Source organism: Mytilus trossulus, chromosome 9 (genome assembly GCF_036588685.1).
Source record: "Mytilus trossulus isolate FHL-02 chromosome 9, PNRI_Mtr1.1.1.hap1, whole genome shotgun sequence".
In the NCBI taxonomy this organism is placed as follows: domain Eukaryota; kingdom Metazoa; phylum Mollusca; class Bivalvia; order Mytilida; family Mytilidae; genus Mytilus; species Mytilus trossulus.
In genome coordinates, this window is record NC_086381.1 from 60405983 (window position 1) to 60422173 (window position 16191).

The 16191-nt window shown below is 30.2% G+C and overlaps 1 protein-coding gene across 1 annotated transcript; it reads right to left on the reverse strand.

Moving 5' to 3' along the window:
- Positions 1 to 298: 298 nt before the first annotated feature.
- On the reverse strand, positions 299 to 14785 carry LOC134684812 (uncharacterized). The gene is made up of 2 exons (XM_063544121.1): positions 14695 to 14785; positions 299 to 2126 (listed from the first exon to the last, which is right to left on the reverse strand). Exon 2 carries the CDS (start codon positions 2111 to 2113, stop codon positions 299 to 301), a length of 1815 nt encoding a protein of 604 aa, XP_063400191.1. The 5' UTR covers positions 2114 to 2126; positions 14695 to 14785.
- Between the last annotated feature and the right edge of the window lie 1406 nt (positions 14786 to 16191).

Genomic DNA, 16191 nt, shown 5'->3' on the forward strand with positions numbered 1-16191 from the left:
AAGTATTGATTCCAACTGTTATAAGCGAGCTTTTGGCATACAAAATTATGAGTTTCATGTCTCTGATGAGCTTGTAATACACTTTTCAATGTTTTATCGAACTGTCTATGACAATATGAAAATAATAAATAGTTTGCTTTGTAATTGTTTTGACGTTTCTTTATGCAACTGTGGAAATATCTTAGGATGTTTATTAACAAACTTTACTTCAATTATGTATTTCAATAGATGAACAATTTAAATGGAAGTAAATTAGAAAACGACTTGATTTTATATAGTTTCCCTTTCACCTACGGTATCATAGCAATGTCTTGACTATTTCGACAATTTGTGTAAGTTTTTTCAAAGTTTTATCATCTGCCCATATAAAGTATCGTTCTTTTATTGTTAGTTTAAGATCATGCAGCGTGCTAAGTTTTCCTCTTTTGTCTCCAAGATAATGACAACACAGAAATTGTAGTAGATACGAATATACAACTGGGGGAATCGAAAGGTTTTCGTTCACTACCAAAGGTATCAGTTCGTCTGGTAATAAATAAGACTGATATCGAAACCATACATCTTCAATTATCAAATGTTTGAATGCAAGCGATAATCCTAATCTTTGCTTCATCTGTTCGAAAACAGTCTGTTCAGCCAAGTTGTTGTTTAAATAAAGATAAATCATATCTGGGGTGCATCTGGATAAATAGTAGTTTGTCATAACAAGACATTCCTTATATTGTTTACAGTTGTAAAACAAAGATGCTAACAATAACCAGGAAGATATAGAATCCGACTGTAAAGTTATCTTCAAATAAGCAAATAGGATCTTGTATTGTTTGTAAAAAGATTTGTTTCTGTCTGTCAAGTTCAACATATCAGACTTTTGTATAGATTTCCTAGCACTATCACATATTATGTAAACACACATGTCTCTTCTAAAAATATTAGTATTGCCAGTGCTAATGCGTTTTAATTCACTATGAATGAAACCTGGATTATCAGTTGATCTTATATAATAAAAACAAGATAATGCCGACGCTGATAGAGTCATCCAATTTGAATTTTCTGATTGTAATCTGTAATTCAGAAAAGTTTCCGTATGAAATATAGAAGTCCATGGCGATCCATATATACTTTTGAGTGCATACATTAATGTCTTATGTTCTTCCTCAGTAAATCTGTCCTCAAACAGATTGTATTCTGGAATAAAATAATGGAGACATGTTTTATATTCCACACAATAAATAAGTCTGCTGAAACAATCCAAGAAACAAGAAAGCATATTCTTGGGTTTCCATTTTGATGGGATTACTTCCTCACTAATCCAGAACATAATCGTTTTGAGAAAATATGAACAAAGAAGGTCACCATGTCTCGGTTTAATGAGGTCCTTTAAGATAATTTTCATTAACGCATAACATAATAACTGCGTATGTGTAAAGGAATAAATCAACAGTTTCTCGGTGACAGAAAACGATATTCGCCATTGTAAGTCCTCATTAGGAGAGTTTTTGCATCCAATAGGAACCAATAAAACTCCGTATTGTACAGCTGAATTAACTAGTGTGTAGTCTGGCCATGTTGTACGAGATCTGTAAATCCATTGTTGAACCGGTGATATCCACTCATTACATCTGAGACATGATGCACTATCATAATCCCCATTAGCTGTAGATTGACATGGACCATGAATAACCATGTCATCACGTAATTTGTCTTCCCGGAAACATTTGCTGGACATGTAAATATCTTCTCCAACAATTTCACAAAATTCGCGTATGGCAACAAGACATGATTTGTTGACTACCTTCAGTTTTGTAAATCCAGGTTTTGTGTCGTTGGTATCCATAAGCAATAGAATTTTATCTGGATCAGACAGGACATTATTTGAGCTTTCATACACACGAATATAGTTACGGAGAAACATCTCATCGTAATCACTGCCTTCGAGATCTAGACCTTCTGCTTTACTGCCACTACTTATGGAGGTTAAAATACTAGTATTACTTTCACCAGTATCTTTCGCAGTGAAGATATCTCTTCTTGTTCTTATAACTTCCTCAGAACCGACAATGTCACATAAGTATTTATAAAATTTAAGTGATACATCCATGTCCTCTAAATCCATATTTGCAACATATCTAGAAAAAAAACATATTTTTTTTTTTATTTCATGATAATATTTTATACCCTCAGGCAGTACAATTTCATTTCTCGAACGACACGTCAATACAGGCTTGAATATGTTTACCGTTTCCTCATTATTCCATTGATGTTCCATGGATTTTAAACTTATGATTGCGTTATGTCTATAAAATTTTTTTAATTAAATACAGTAACGTGTACAAAGACTAATCGACGACAGAATGCATAGAGGTGTTTGAGAGATAGTTAAGCAGCTTACCACACAAATCATGCAAATGGTGATACAAGCATGAAAATGTAGGTGTATGTAATCATATAAGGGGGGTAGCCACGAAAAAAAATCATCTGATCATGGCGGCCATCTTAAGATTACTAAGTTTAAATATGAGTATTCTAGTCATGAAATAAAATGACTATACATACTGTATATGTTTTGCTCTCCAGAATCTGATTTAATTCCTACAATTTTAAACTTAAGTTATCAATATTTCTTCTTTTTTCTACATTGTTGTCTTCAATCTTTAAACGTTGGTTTTGATACTGATATCTCGTAAACGAAAGTTGGGATTACAACTAATAAAATGAAACTAGTTGCAAAACAGTGTTTCAGAAGATTATATGTGTATCGTTTAATTAAATGGAATACGTTGAGTTATTGTTTTTTCTAAAATGAAAAAAAAGTGTTGACTTATATTTTGTTGCATTTTAAGATAATTACATACTATGGGAAACTGCATAAGCACATTTGACCTTGTGAGTACTTTTATTTTATAAAATATCTTACAGTAAAATAGTAAAATATGAAGAAAAAAAAATCTGAGTTTATTGACTCTTGAAAACAAATTGTCTTAAAAAAAACCTACAAATAGGACCATGTATCTAAGAAGACAGAGTAAGCCATACTCAGTGTTACAGTGTTAACTTTTTCTAATTTTGTTTCGCGTAGTTTATTTTTAGTTTAACGATAGGACTTATTGAAAAATCCTTTGATTTAAGATGTGTATTTTATTGTGAGTGAAAATAACTCTTAAATATTTATAAATTGGACTAAAAAGTTGAAATTTTGAATTGAAGACACAGATGTATATTATTGGTACTATTTGTAGGCAGATAAGATAAATATTTTATAATGTATTTGTCCAAATTGTATTTTATGATGATGCAGCTTGATTTGGGTTTTCCGAAGAAATTTTGCTTATATCGCTTTAAATGTCGTCTAACATTAAACGTTCTATACTGGATTGTTCTCAAACTGTAGTACATCACATTCGGTTGCATACGAAAAGTGGTCGAACATTTCATTAAAAAGAATATTTTTGAACTATGTCTATAGTGTGTGATAACATTATGTGAGGGAATTTGACGGTTACTGTACTACTGTTCACTCCAGCGCAATTTATGACAATAACACTGTATCAATCAGAACGATTTTTTTGCAGTGCTTTAAGAAATGATTTTACTTTGATGTGGCGTATTATTTGTGAAACATTCAATGTTTTCAAAGGGCAAATTTTCTGTATAAAGTCAATGATTATGTTGACTTTTGAAGGCCAAACTTTCTACAGCCTTAAACATGTTAAATACGCAAATAAAAGATTCAAAAACTGTACCAATATATTACGGCATGTTTATGAAATTATAGCAAGTCTATTGGTTAACAAATGTTTATTCGTTACTGCAAAATAATAAACATAAAATATCTGACATTTTCTTTCTACCCAATTTACCCCTATACATTTTTATGATGTGGACTGATCATTGTTATTGAATCGTAGGCAATTCGATTGGATTAAGTTGTTATTAGTTTACCTTCAAACTTGTTTATACTTTTCATACATGATTGTTGATTAATTAGAACGTGCATGAATGTGTACGGTAACTAAATTGAACTTCAAACTGGACACTGGACGAGTCAATATTATGTTTTATCAATGAATGCTAAGGTATGAAAAGTGAGAATTGCCACGTCTTCTATTTTCACAAATTGATCAGAATAAACAGTTGAAGGATTTTTTTAAAAGCCTATTGTGGAGACAAAAGAGAAAGTTTACAAATAAGACGTTTTGTACCATTAAACAAGTTTTTTAAGAGAAATGCCGAAATATATTTTGCGCACGACTATGGCAGGTAAAATTATTATTTATCATAAAAAAATATAATTTCAGTCTCATTGGAATATGTTAATTACAATGAATCCCAAACTAAAGAAGCAAGTAAATAAATGCAACATATATCCGATCATCCTATTTCTAGACATCAAAAATCAATACGATCTTTTTAAAGTTAATTTCGTCTACCTCACAAAATCTTGTTAGGCACTATATAGAAAATATACCTGACCATAGCGGGAGATAGGTATTTAGTTGGATCTTAACACGTACTTGTGATTTGTTTAAAACTGGTTTTGATAAAAATAGATGAAGAAATGTCGAAATGTTCAGGATTTGAATAAATCCGTATTTCGGTAAGACAGTGCAAGCATACGATTTTAATTGCGTTTTACACTTTAAGAAGCGAATAATTTTCACCTACTTTATTCAAATATTGTGTATAAACGTTAATTTTGAACTATGAAAGTCAAGTGGCTCGAGAATTTTTCTGAGAAAAATTGCAAAGAAATATTTTTACAGTGGGTTAGCTTTCATTAGTCTTCACTATCTATAGATTTACAATTGTTAGTTATATTTATAATTTAGAATCATAATTGAAGGTTGATCACGATTGCACAGTTAATTAATTATATTGATGTGCGATTTGTATGCAAGAGTGACATTCCGTTGTATTATGTGCCAATTCGAAAAAGTTATGCGAGTATTGTCTCCCATAAGCAGGTTAATTTTTTTATAATTAAATTAAGGTTTCTGATATAATTTTGAATAATTACAAAATGTATCAATTCCATATATTTCAGTTTTTGTTATTGGTATATAAAAAATTGATGTACGAATATAATTTCATAAATTTGAAACGTTTAAAATGATTATATACCAATATAAAGAACCGTTTATCATTTTTGAAAAAGACTATGAATGAAATTCGAATTAATTATCGTCCCTTGATGATAGATTGATTTGGAAATGAACCAGATATATCTTATGGTAATCACAGAGAGGGACTAACAAGCAATTTTTATTTTTAGCTTATTCAACGTTAAGACAATTTTCCACTATAAACGATTGTTACGTTATACAAATATGAGGACTTTGTTAGCTAAATCTACAAATTTTATTAGATATTATGATTTTCTATTGCAATATATTAATATGCTACACTATAGTTGTATACCATATATCTTTGTTTAAGTCTACTAAATTTTAATAATTTATAGTAAACCTATGACCTATATTTGTATTTGTGACTTGTCTTATTTGAATCCATTAAATAAATTGGTGTATATACTTATTCAATTATTTTGTAAAATACGGTATACATAAAAAAAGATATGCCAATACGACAACTTTCCAAAAGATCCCAACAGACACAGAAATTAATAATTATAGGTCACCGTATGGCCTTTAACATTGTTCAAAGCTCATACATCAGTTATACAAGGTTCCGAAATAACAACGAAACACAATTCAAACGAGAAAACTAAATGTCATATCTATGCATATATAAGTGACGAAAAACAAATATGTATCACAAAATAAACGACACTGAATTTTAAGCTCGAGACATGATACAGTCAAATACATAAAGAATGGCAGGCTTTAACATGTTAGCGGGATCGCAACCACACCTAACCTGGATCGGTGGTGTTACAGTACAATATAAGAACGAAATACATATACACCTTTCAACTGATGACAATACTGTTATAACAATTGTAGCATTCGCATGACGTTGGATATGATATTGATATTAGGATATATCGACCTCGAATAGTTCATACTGGTCGATATATATAGATTCTTACATTGATACCAGTGGATTATCGGATTTATCCAATCGAGATAGTTAAATTATCAATTTTAATAAAATTTATAATTTAACTATCGAGATTGGATAAATCCGATAATCCACGAGTAACTATGTAAGAATCTGTTTCTCTAATGATTAAAAAGACATTTTCTTTTTTTGTGAACTAAAAATCCCCTTCGAGTGCCTTTCACATTGCACGAAGTTGTCAATTTCATTAACACCTGTTATCAAAGTTTGATTCATCCAGTTAGCTAAAAAGGTCATGACCCTTAAAATCATCCAATGATCTTATGAGATCACCAGCAACCACACGTTGATTAAATTTTTTTATACAATGGGTTCGGAAAGGGATCAATTTCCATAGAATTAGAGAAATCCTAATATCAATATCATACAAAGGCTATATCTATACCGTTTAAACCAGTTTTTTCTTTTCTGGAAAAAAGAAACGAAAAATAGGATAAACACATTGAATCTGTTTTGAAATACGACAGGAGAAAATTAACTCCAACTGTACTTGGAATATTTAAAACTTTAAACATAACCTTGACTATTGGATTTTTGTTAGTTCTCATCTGTGAATGAAATCTTATACTTTCCAATGGCAAGATCCATTGTCGACTATGTTATTGCAATTATTTTCTTAAATGATGCCTTAAATATACTGTACATATAATTATAGGCAAACTGTTCTTACAATATACAGGCACATTTGGTTTTACAGATTCATCTAATGTGGATTTGTTTGTAGGGCCCATTATTTGTACACTCTATGATTTCATGTATTATGTGTAAACATTAACCAAAATCTTTCAAAAATTTAGATGATTTGAATAACTTTTCCTATACAATGGTCGTATTGTACCTATATCTAGTTGTTTATTTATAATCAATTAATGTTTCAGAATATTCAACAGAGGCATGCATTCATAGAGAATTATTTCCGAGCGTCTAAAGTAGCTTATTATTTCGTTATATGTATTCATCGCTGGTCACACGATTCCAATGTCAGCCCATGTGGGGAAAATGACAAAGGAAAAAGAATCGCGATCCAATAACATCTTCGAGATAAAACAGAGGTAACTAATCAAATAAAGCTATATTTCACTGTACGTATTGAATGAGCAAAATCACATTACTTAACTATTTGGCATAATCCAATGTCATCTATTATTTTTGTGATATAAATTAAAGCTATTATTATTCCTTATACTTATATTTTGAATATAATTGTATCTATATGTAAGTGATAATTCTTAAAGCGTGTTTACTTAAAGCAATGGTTTTTACTTTCCCTTTTAAATATAGTGCATATTAATCAAATGATAAAGCTGTATTAATACACTAAAGTTATGTACTTACGCGAATTACTGATCTTCTGTTTAATTTGTATACTTTCTTGATGAAAGCCAATTAAGATTTTGTATAGTAATTGTTTGTTGTGTAAACAAAATGGTAGCCGTTGAACAGAAAGTAAAATATCATACAAACAGAAAAATCTATTTATACTGATTACATTTAAATATTCAGTAGACCAGGTAAATCATATATATTTATTTACTGCAGTTGAAAAGGAAATAAAATATCGATGAAACATGATAATCTTTTTATACCTATGACATTTAAACATTTAGAAGACCAGATGAATCATATCAATTTACGGTTAATCTAAAGGAAAATATATCAAAAACTCTATTTGTTATTATTTTTAATTAATTTATAATATATTTTCTACAAGTACGACATTTAAAGTAAATGGGTCTTTGCATCACATGGGAAAGTGTTTTGAAAATAAGCGCCGCATTTTATGATTGCGACATATTGAAATACCCTTTAAAAACTTCTGTCAACACAGTATAACGTATATCTTATTGTTCAAAGTAGTTAACGTTAGGAATGGTACTAGGCTTATAGTTTTATTCGCTAGACACGCGTTTCATCTTCATAAAACTCATCAGTGATGATGCGATCAAACTATGTTTAAGACCAAACAAGTACAAAGTTGAAGGTCATTGTTGATACAAACTTCCAAAACCACATTTAAACTACATTCAAGGTGGAAATTCTAACATTTGAAGCCGGTATGTCACTTCAGAATTCTGGAACGCTATGATTTTTGTATGGTGATGTCTTTAGACTAATTTGTAAGAAAATGCTACAATACTTGATCAATAACAAAAATGGTACCCCTGTTGCTGCAACAGTCCTTACAGTGATTCTCTTTGACAAAATATTTGAAAACTGAAAACTTTATGCAAAAGTCAAAGTGGAGATACAAAACAATACAACTGAAGCCTTATCTGGATAAGAAATCAGAGGTTTGTATGAAAAATGTATATCTTAATTAATAGAAAACATTTCTCAAACATTATTCGGAAAATTTTACTCAAAACAATATCTTCCAATTAACACAAATTCATTGTAAAAGTACAAGGGATACATATTTTTCGTAAAACAGTGTTTTGTTTACTGCTGATTGCTAATTGTAGAACGTTACTTATAAATGAAAACTAAGAAAAAAAGAATCTTAAATAAAACGAAAGTTACAACAAATATTTAATAAAGTACTCTGATAAATAATTCAACATTCTAGCAAGATTGTTATTCTCGTTTTGATTTTTAAAGCAAAATGTATTTAGAATAACTAGGGTGCACACTAATACTGTCTTGAATTTAGATAGTTTCTCAATGTTATTTATATCATATTAATGTTTCATTATGAAAATAATTGAGTCTATTAGTTCAGAAAATACTTTCTGAAATTTAAAAATCGATCATTCATTGTTAGCTCTAGATCATCAAGCGCATTGTGTTTTCTTTTGTTGTCTTCACGCCGATAACAGCAAACAAATTGTTAAATTTTGTTTTGACCAGTGGAATAGAAAATATTATAAAAAAAAATTACTGAACCAGTTATGGGAATGGTTTAAAGTACAGCAAACAATTGTATATTCTGAGAGCCTAGTTCAGTTGCGAGATTATTTCCTATATTCTCTTTTCCATAATTCAAACATTTACAAAATTACATATAAACTGACTTTGACAACACATGGTGTCTGCTGAAAATTTTGTTGTTTGAAAAATGCAGACTTTATGAACGCAGGTCAACTGTAATCCAGACAAATAAGAAATCTGACTGGAATCAGGAACGTGTTGCACAGTGCAACAGTCAAATTCTTTTTAACATTTTGAAGTTTTTTTTTTACAGTTAACATTAAGATAATCTCCCACCTTCATAGATTATTCCTTTTTATTGGGCAGATTAGCTCTTTCATTTGTGTATATGTGATAATATCTGGCAGTTTTGATATCTTAATTTGGTATTTTTAATAATAGTCATTTTGAGCTTGGAAGGGCTATAACACGTTGCAGTCAATATTACACTTTTCACTGATCACCGTGTCCCCCCTCAACACACACAAACACACACTGTAGGCAGCCATCATAGGCATCTCAAAGGAGGTGATTCATGAATCCTTTTCATTTTTTTCTAACACAATTATTTTAAACAATATGAGATACAAACATGCACATCTATAAGCAAATCTGGGAAAATACTGCTGTTTTAAAGTTCTTTTAACAAATATTTGTTTATTCTCACAGGGATCAGAGTTGCAAATATATATATAATGAATAAATGATCAAATATCTCTCCAGTATAAGTCAATACAAATAAAACATTACTTGAAGTCCGTTGTTAAAATACGCGGAATTAATACTTTTCCGGAGTTTTGTCCGCTATTGAGTACAGCCAATCACATCATCAAAGCGTTTGTTGATAATAGACGTAAAACAGTATGAAACGGTACACGATTAAAAAGTCCAGTATGTTACTAAAGATGGATTTACTTGATTGGACACAATTTTAACCGACTAATATCACTTTTAAAAGAAAACTGCTATCCAAACACTGGGGCGCGTTCATATCATTGAGATATCATATACTAGTAATAAAATGGAGATTTCGTTAAAAAAAACCATTTTCATCGGATTTACATTATTTCTTGCCGTAAGGCAGTATAGTTTAATCATTGGATAAAAGTTTTCAGAAAATATACATTCAAACGAATGTTTTGACACTTTGTTTCACATTCAAAGGTTTTCGGAACACGCTGGACTTTTCTGTTGAAAATGTAACGTACGACCCTCAGTTTGGACTCGGGTCACTTGACTATTTTCACTTTGAAAAACCAATGAAAGATTAAATACAGGTCTTTATGATTTTATTTTACGATCTCTGTTTTCCTGATTGCTTTGCCATTTTCTTACGATATGCATTTCCATTTTACATGTGATGTTTTGCAATTTTTTGTAAAGTGCTTTACTTTCATTGCGTACCACTTTCATTTATATGAGAACAAATACTTTGAACCTATAGTATTGATACTTAGAAGTACATACGTACATCATTCAGTCACGATTAAATTCAGTTGACGTTGTATGAGTAATTTTTTTCTGATTTCATACAGAACAATTAACGGATTACAAAACAGTGATGTGATAGCAAGGTCAGTAGAATTTATGTCTTTTACAATGCTATCATTTCGGTATAACAGAGCCTTGGTTTAATAAAATAAAAATCTAGATAGCATATGATATTGAAAAGTAACGGATTGATATAGGGAGTTCTTTTACCTATCTGTTGAGTATGTAGTTCATGGGTTATAGTTGAATCATGTCTGTCATATTTGTTTTTTTCTAAAATTGTATTCTTTGTAGTGCTTCATATTTTCAATATCGCTGCTTATTTAAACTTTGGTGGAAAGGTGTCTCATTAATCATTCCACGTCTCTTTTTTTTTAATATTATCTCAGCCTTCTCAGTCTGCCTTAATGTCATGCTGTCCACATTATAACTGCAGTGTTGATTAATGTGTTGTAAGTTGAATAATGATCAGTGACGAGTTTAACACTCTTATCCTTGATCTATTAAAAAATAATGAAATGGTTGGAAAGGGAAAATATGCAGAATGTGTTTATAGTTGTTAATGTTTATGTCATTTTGGTCTTTTGTGGGTAGTTGTCTCCTTGGCAATCATACCACATCTTTTTTTTTATAATTGCCGATATTTTCAATCGTTAAAATAACATAAGGCACGAAATGAAGAAAGACAATTTTTGCACGTGTAACAAACTTTCGGATATCCTCTCTGCAATTATACCGTTAAGCTTAGTTGTGAATCATATAATGAAGAAAAATATAGATTTATTTTTCGTGTGTTTGTTTTTCTTACTACAAAGTTTCTTGCATTTGTGACTTTTCTTTCAAAACGAACTGCTCCCAATGATTCAAACATTTGTTATACTAAGATAATACCTGATTTACTCAAAATTAAAATAAAAGTTGTATAAAATTGGTAGAAAAAATAAGAGGTGTATTGAGCCTTGGTTGGATTCTTAATTCAAGTTTATATCTACACAGCAAACTAGATGCATTAATAATCGTAGAAATATTGTAGTGAAAGATAATTCGTCATCAGAATATCGATATAATGTCAAGGTCTTCTGGTCTTATCGGACCATATCTTTCTATAGAAGGTATCATTTTTACACTTCAATGGTTATCAACTCCGACGATCGAATTTCATTACTCGATATTTTGTTTTTCATTGATAAATTATATGTGTCAATTATAACACGTTACACTCTGTTTTTTGTGTTCATATACGTTAGCCTATTGCAGAGGACTATTTATGGATCTCAGCGATTTCAGGATCTCATACAGTGAGATTGATAGGCTAAACTTTCTCAGTACCTGTTTTATTTCTTTGGAGCATGTTAATCATGAACATGACAAAGTATGATTAGAATCAGACGTAAAGTGTGTATAAAACTGGTATACTTACCAAACTTTATAAGTTAAATCCTGTTTATAAAAGAATATTAGACACACTCGGTAATGCGATAACGCACATGCTTGCCGAACTAAAACTAAGCCCAATTTCTTTCAATGGAACACGGATCATTCGATAAACTCAATAACGGAAATAATTCCGGAAAATTTAAGGTATAAAAAAAAAAGACAAGAAATTTTTAACAAAGATCTGTATGTGTATTCACAATATTTATTTATATATATTTTTGAAATCAATTATACTATAGATACTAATATTATGAATAAGTTATATCTTACCAAATAGTGTTTCCCTAAACTATTAGGAAAACTAACATGAGGACATGAGGGATACTAAGTTACAAGCTGTAAACTTAGTAAACTGTAACAGCAAATTTGAAATAAAGACATTTATTACGTTTAAAAAAAAAGTTTGTATAAAACTTAAATGATAGGCGTCGGTTGTACAATGGAAGTTTTATATTGACAGGAACTCCATAGAAAAAATTGCATATTTACAACATATTGATTTGTTGAGGAGAAAGATTCCGACTCAGTTTGTCAGGAAACGTGATATCTCCTTTGGGGGGTATATGCGATTCGCCGTTGCCTATATAGTTTACGAAAAATGACTTTATCACGTGATTCGTTTTTGAAGGAATAATTTACCTACTTATGTTTATAAACATGGAAACTCTTGTGGTTTTTTGTAAATCGCTACATGTATAACGACACAAGTTTCCGTTCAACAATTAAAGACTACAGCTGACACAATCAAAACAATCCGCCCATATTTAACAGAATTACAAAAGAAAATTATGTGTATTCGGAAAGAAGTTCAGATTTTTTGGTTTAGTTTTGTTCAAGATGTTTATATCTTTGGAACTAGGAAATCGGGAACTATCCTACTATGAAAAAATTAAATGACTCTAGAGGTAAAGTGTTTGCAGAAAAAAATGCCAAGCGCGTGTAGTGTGTCGGATGGTGCCGCATAACTCAAATTGTAGGTGAAAGATTGTAAACTTTTATCGAGTGTGACACAAATATTTATGGTTTTTCTCTATCGCCATATATCGTAAAATGTTATTAGCTTACTTATCAAAGCTATGTAACCCCGTCTCTCAACCCCCCCCACAAACCACCAACGGCTCACTTTTGTATTATTTTTTTTCTTGGAAATTCTTCAATAAACATATTTGTCAAAGTTAGTAGTAAAACGCAATAATAATTACTGATTACTTTACTTTAACCATTACTTTTCAGTATTTTTCAAATGAACATTTTATCATTTTCAAGCGTAACCATTGTTAACATGCATATATACTAGTCAACAAAAGAAACGGTACAAGACTTTTTTTCAAATCAAAGATAAAATGTTTCGTTTATTGGACCAATATTGAAGGTAGTAATACTTTATCATTATTGAAATATAAATCCGTTTAAAAAATATTTCATTTGCTTTCGTGACGTTTTTTCGCGATTTTTTTTTTAACAAAATATATATAAAACTAAAATGATAACGGTCGGTCGTACGGTGTGTATCAAACTACATTTTTAGTGCTGACATGAATTATCATTGATATAGTTATATTTATAAATTTACTGTTTACTAATGTTTTGATTTTTTGCAATAATAAAGCTTTTTTACCTCAGGCATATATTACCTTAGCTGTATTTGGCAAAACATTTAAGAATTTTGGTTCTAAATGCTCTTCAACTTAATACCTTGTTCTGCCTTTTTAACTTTTTGGGATTCGAGCGTCGCTGATGAGTCTTTTGTAGACGACACGATCGTCTGGCGTATAAACTAAATGTAGTCCTGGTTTCTATGATGAGTTTAATAATGATACCGGCCGGTTGTACCGTGTGCATCAAACTTAAATGATAAGTGTCGGTTTTACAGTATGAATAAAATTTAAGCAAAAAGGAGTTGTTCTACGGTATGTATAACACTCAAATGATAAGTGTCGGTTGTACAGTATGAATAAAATAAAAGCAAAAAGGATCGGTTTTACGGTGTTTACAAAACTAAATTGATAAATGTCGGTTACACGGTAAGAATAAACTAAAACAACAAGGGTCGTTTGACTGAATCTCTGGTATCTTTCGTCGCTCTTTTGTATGATATTTGACCAACTGAAATGCTAATAGTTAGTTGTGTGGTGTGTAAATGCTAAGGATTGTATACAAGGTGTATATAAAACGCAATAGACGCAACATTTTTGACATTTATAGATTAAAACAATAAAATCGCGATTTCTTAAATAAGGAAAAAAATATATATAATATAAAATACACTACTACTTCATTCAACATGATATATAGTAAAGTCATTGTAGTCACATTAATTGTATTCATGTTATGCATAATGTTTTACATGTTTCTGAGTGAGCTCCATAACGCGGCATAGTTATTAAATACATCTTTAATTACTATCATAGTAATGCTCTAACTATCCCGAAACTTTTTTTTATTTTACTTCTCCATAAATCAACTCATTGGAAAAAAATAGCTTTCGCTCCTTTATTGTTAGTTCAAGATTATACGTAAACAAAAAGCTAAAGTATGTCCTTCATATTTGTAAACAAAATCACACTACAAACTATATTGCACAATCCAACGTCCAACATAAAGCTTTCATTTGTCCTCTTGCATTTGGTATAAAATTATATTTTATATATAACTATATATATATGTAAGTGATATTGCTTAACGTGCATTTAAATATAGCAGTGGTTTTACTTTCCTTTTTAAAAAGAATGCCTACTCAACTGATAAATCTTTACGGATACACTAACGTAATATACTTACGCAAATTTCTGATCTTCGGTATAATTTGAATACTATCTTGATAAAAGCGAATTAAGTTATGGAATCGTGAAATCATGTGTGTAAACAAAATGGCAGCGGTTGAATAGGAAGTGAAATGTCAAACAAACAAGAAAATCTATTTATACTGATGACATTTAAATATTTTGAAAGCCTTTATATCCATATCTATTATTTCTTTACGGCTATTCTAAAGCGTAATACCTAGATAACTCCATTGCATTTTATTATATTAACGTCAAGTACGAAACTTAAAGTATATGGGTTCTTGCATCATTTGTGACAGTCTTATTGAAATGAAGCGCTGCATTGTTTACTTGTGACCTACTGGATAAAGTCCATAAAAACTGTCAACATAACATAAATGTATTTCTTATTGCTTTAGTAATACTCATATCAATGACAGTAAAAATGTATAGTAATTTATTAACCATGGTTCCAGGCTTATTTTTTTAAGGAAAAGTCAGATTTAGAATCATGCTTGTAATAAGTTATTCAATTTTCGTAGAATGTGTAAAATCAATTAACACGATAACTTTTGTTTATTTACAAAAAGAAGTATTTTCAAATTAAATTGTCGATTGGAAAACATTTTTTACAGTTTTGCTTGCATTTATTTTTTCGACTCTAAAGATAATAATAATATATAGTTTCATTAACGTTTTATGCCATCGTCAACGAAACATATGTACTTAGAAAAAACGTCGAGGTTTAAAAACAATGTAAAGAACTGAATAACCTATTTTTCTAAAATCCGTTTAAAGGTTTATTTTGTCGCCGTCATCACCCTGGATTCTTTAATATGTTTGAATTATCAAATTTCAATTTGAAATCTTACTGTCTGATATTTAGACGATAACGGAAATTAAAATGTTTAATTTTCGGGTAGCATTATTCTGTTCAAGCAAATAAATCATTGATGTTAGGAATTAGATTTTATACACCAAATATAAGCGAGTTGAAAGTGGTCTATAAATTAATGAATGAAGAACGTACGTATAATTAATAAAATTACCTTTGGAAAAAGTTTAAAACGAACATTAAATAAGAAACTTGATACACTTCGTCGAGTATCCTAAAAAGTAGCATAGTTTGAAGCATAGTTAGAGAATTTGCATTGCAAAAATCAAAATGTACTTATATATATATATATATAGGACTCGAAGGTGCGAGGGGGACACTGAAGTGCAATTGTCACGCTGGTGTGTGATGGTCCACGCACAAACACGATGGTCCTTTTGCTGCGATGCTTTGGTATGACGTTTGGATACGTGTAACGTAATACATCGTTACATCACTTACAGTACATATCACATATTTACATACAAGGAATTCACAGGCAGGAGAATAAGATTTTGTAGATGAAAGTTTCACGCGAGTAGATGGAAGTTACATGCGAACAAAGGAATAATGAACTAAAGAATGCTTCAAGTCCCTTAGAGTTTTAAGCAGTACTAGTGCAGATGCATATTACAAAAA

Coding starts and splice junctions, on each gene's coding strand:
- LOC134684812 (XM_063544121.1), bottom strand. CDS start 2,113: ATGGATTTAGAGGACATGGATGTATCACTTAAATTTTATAAATACTTA.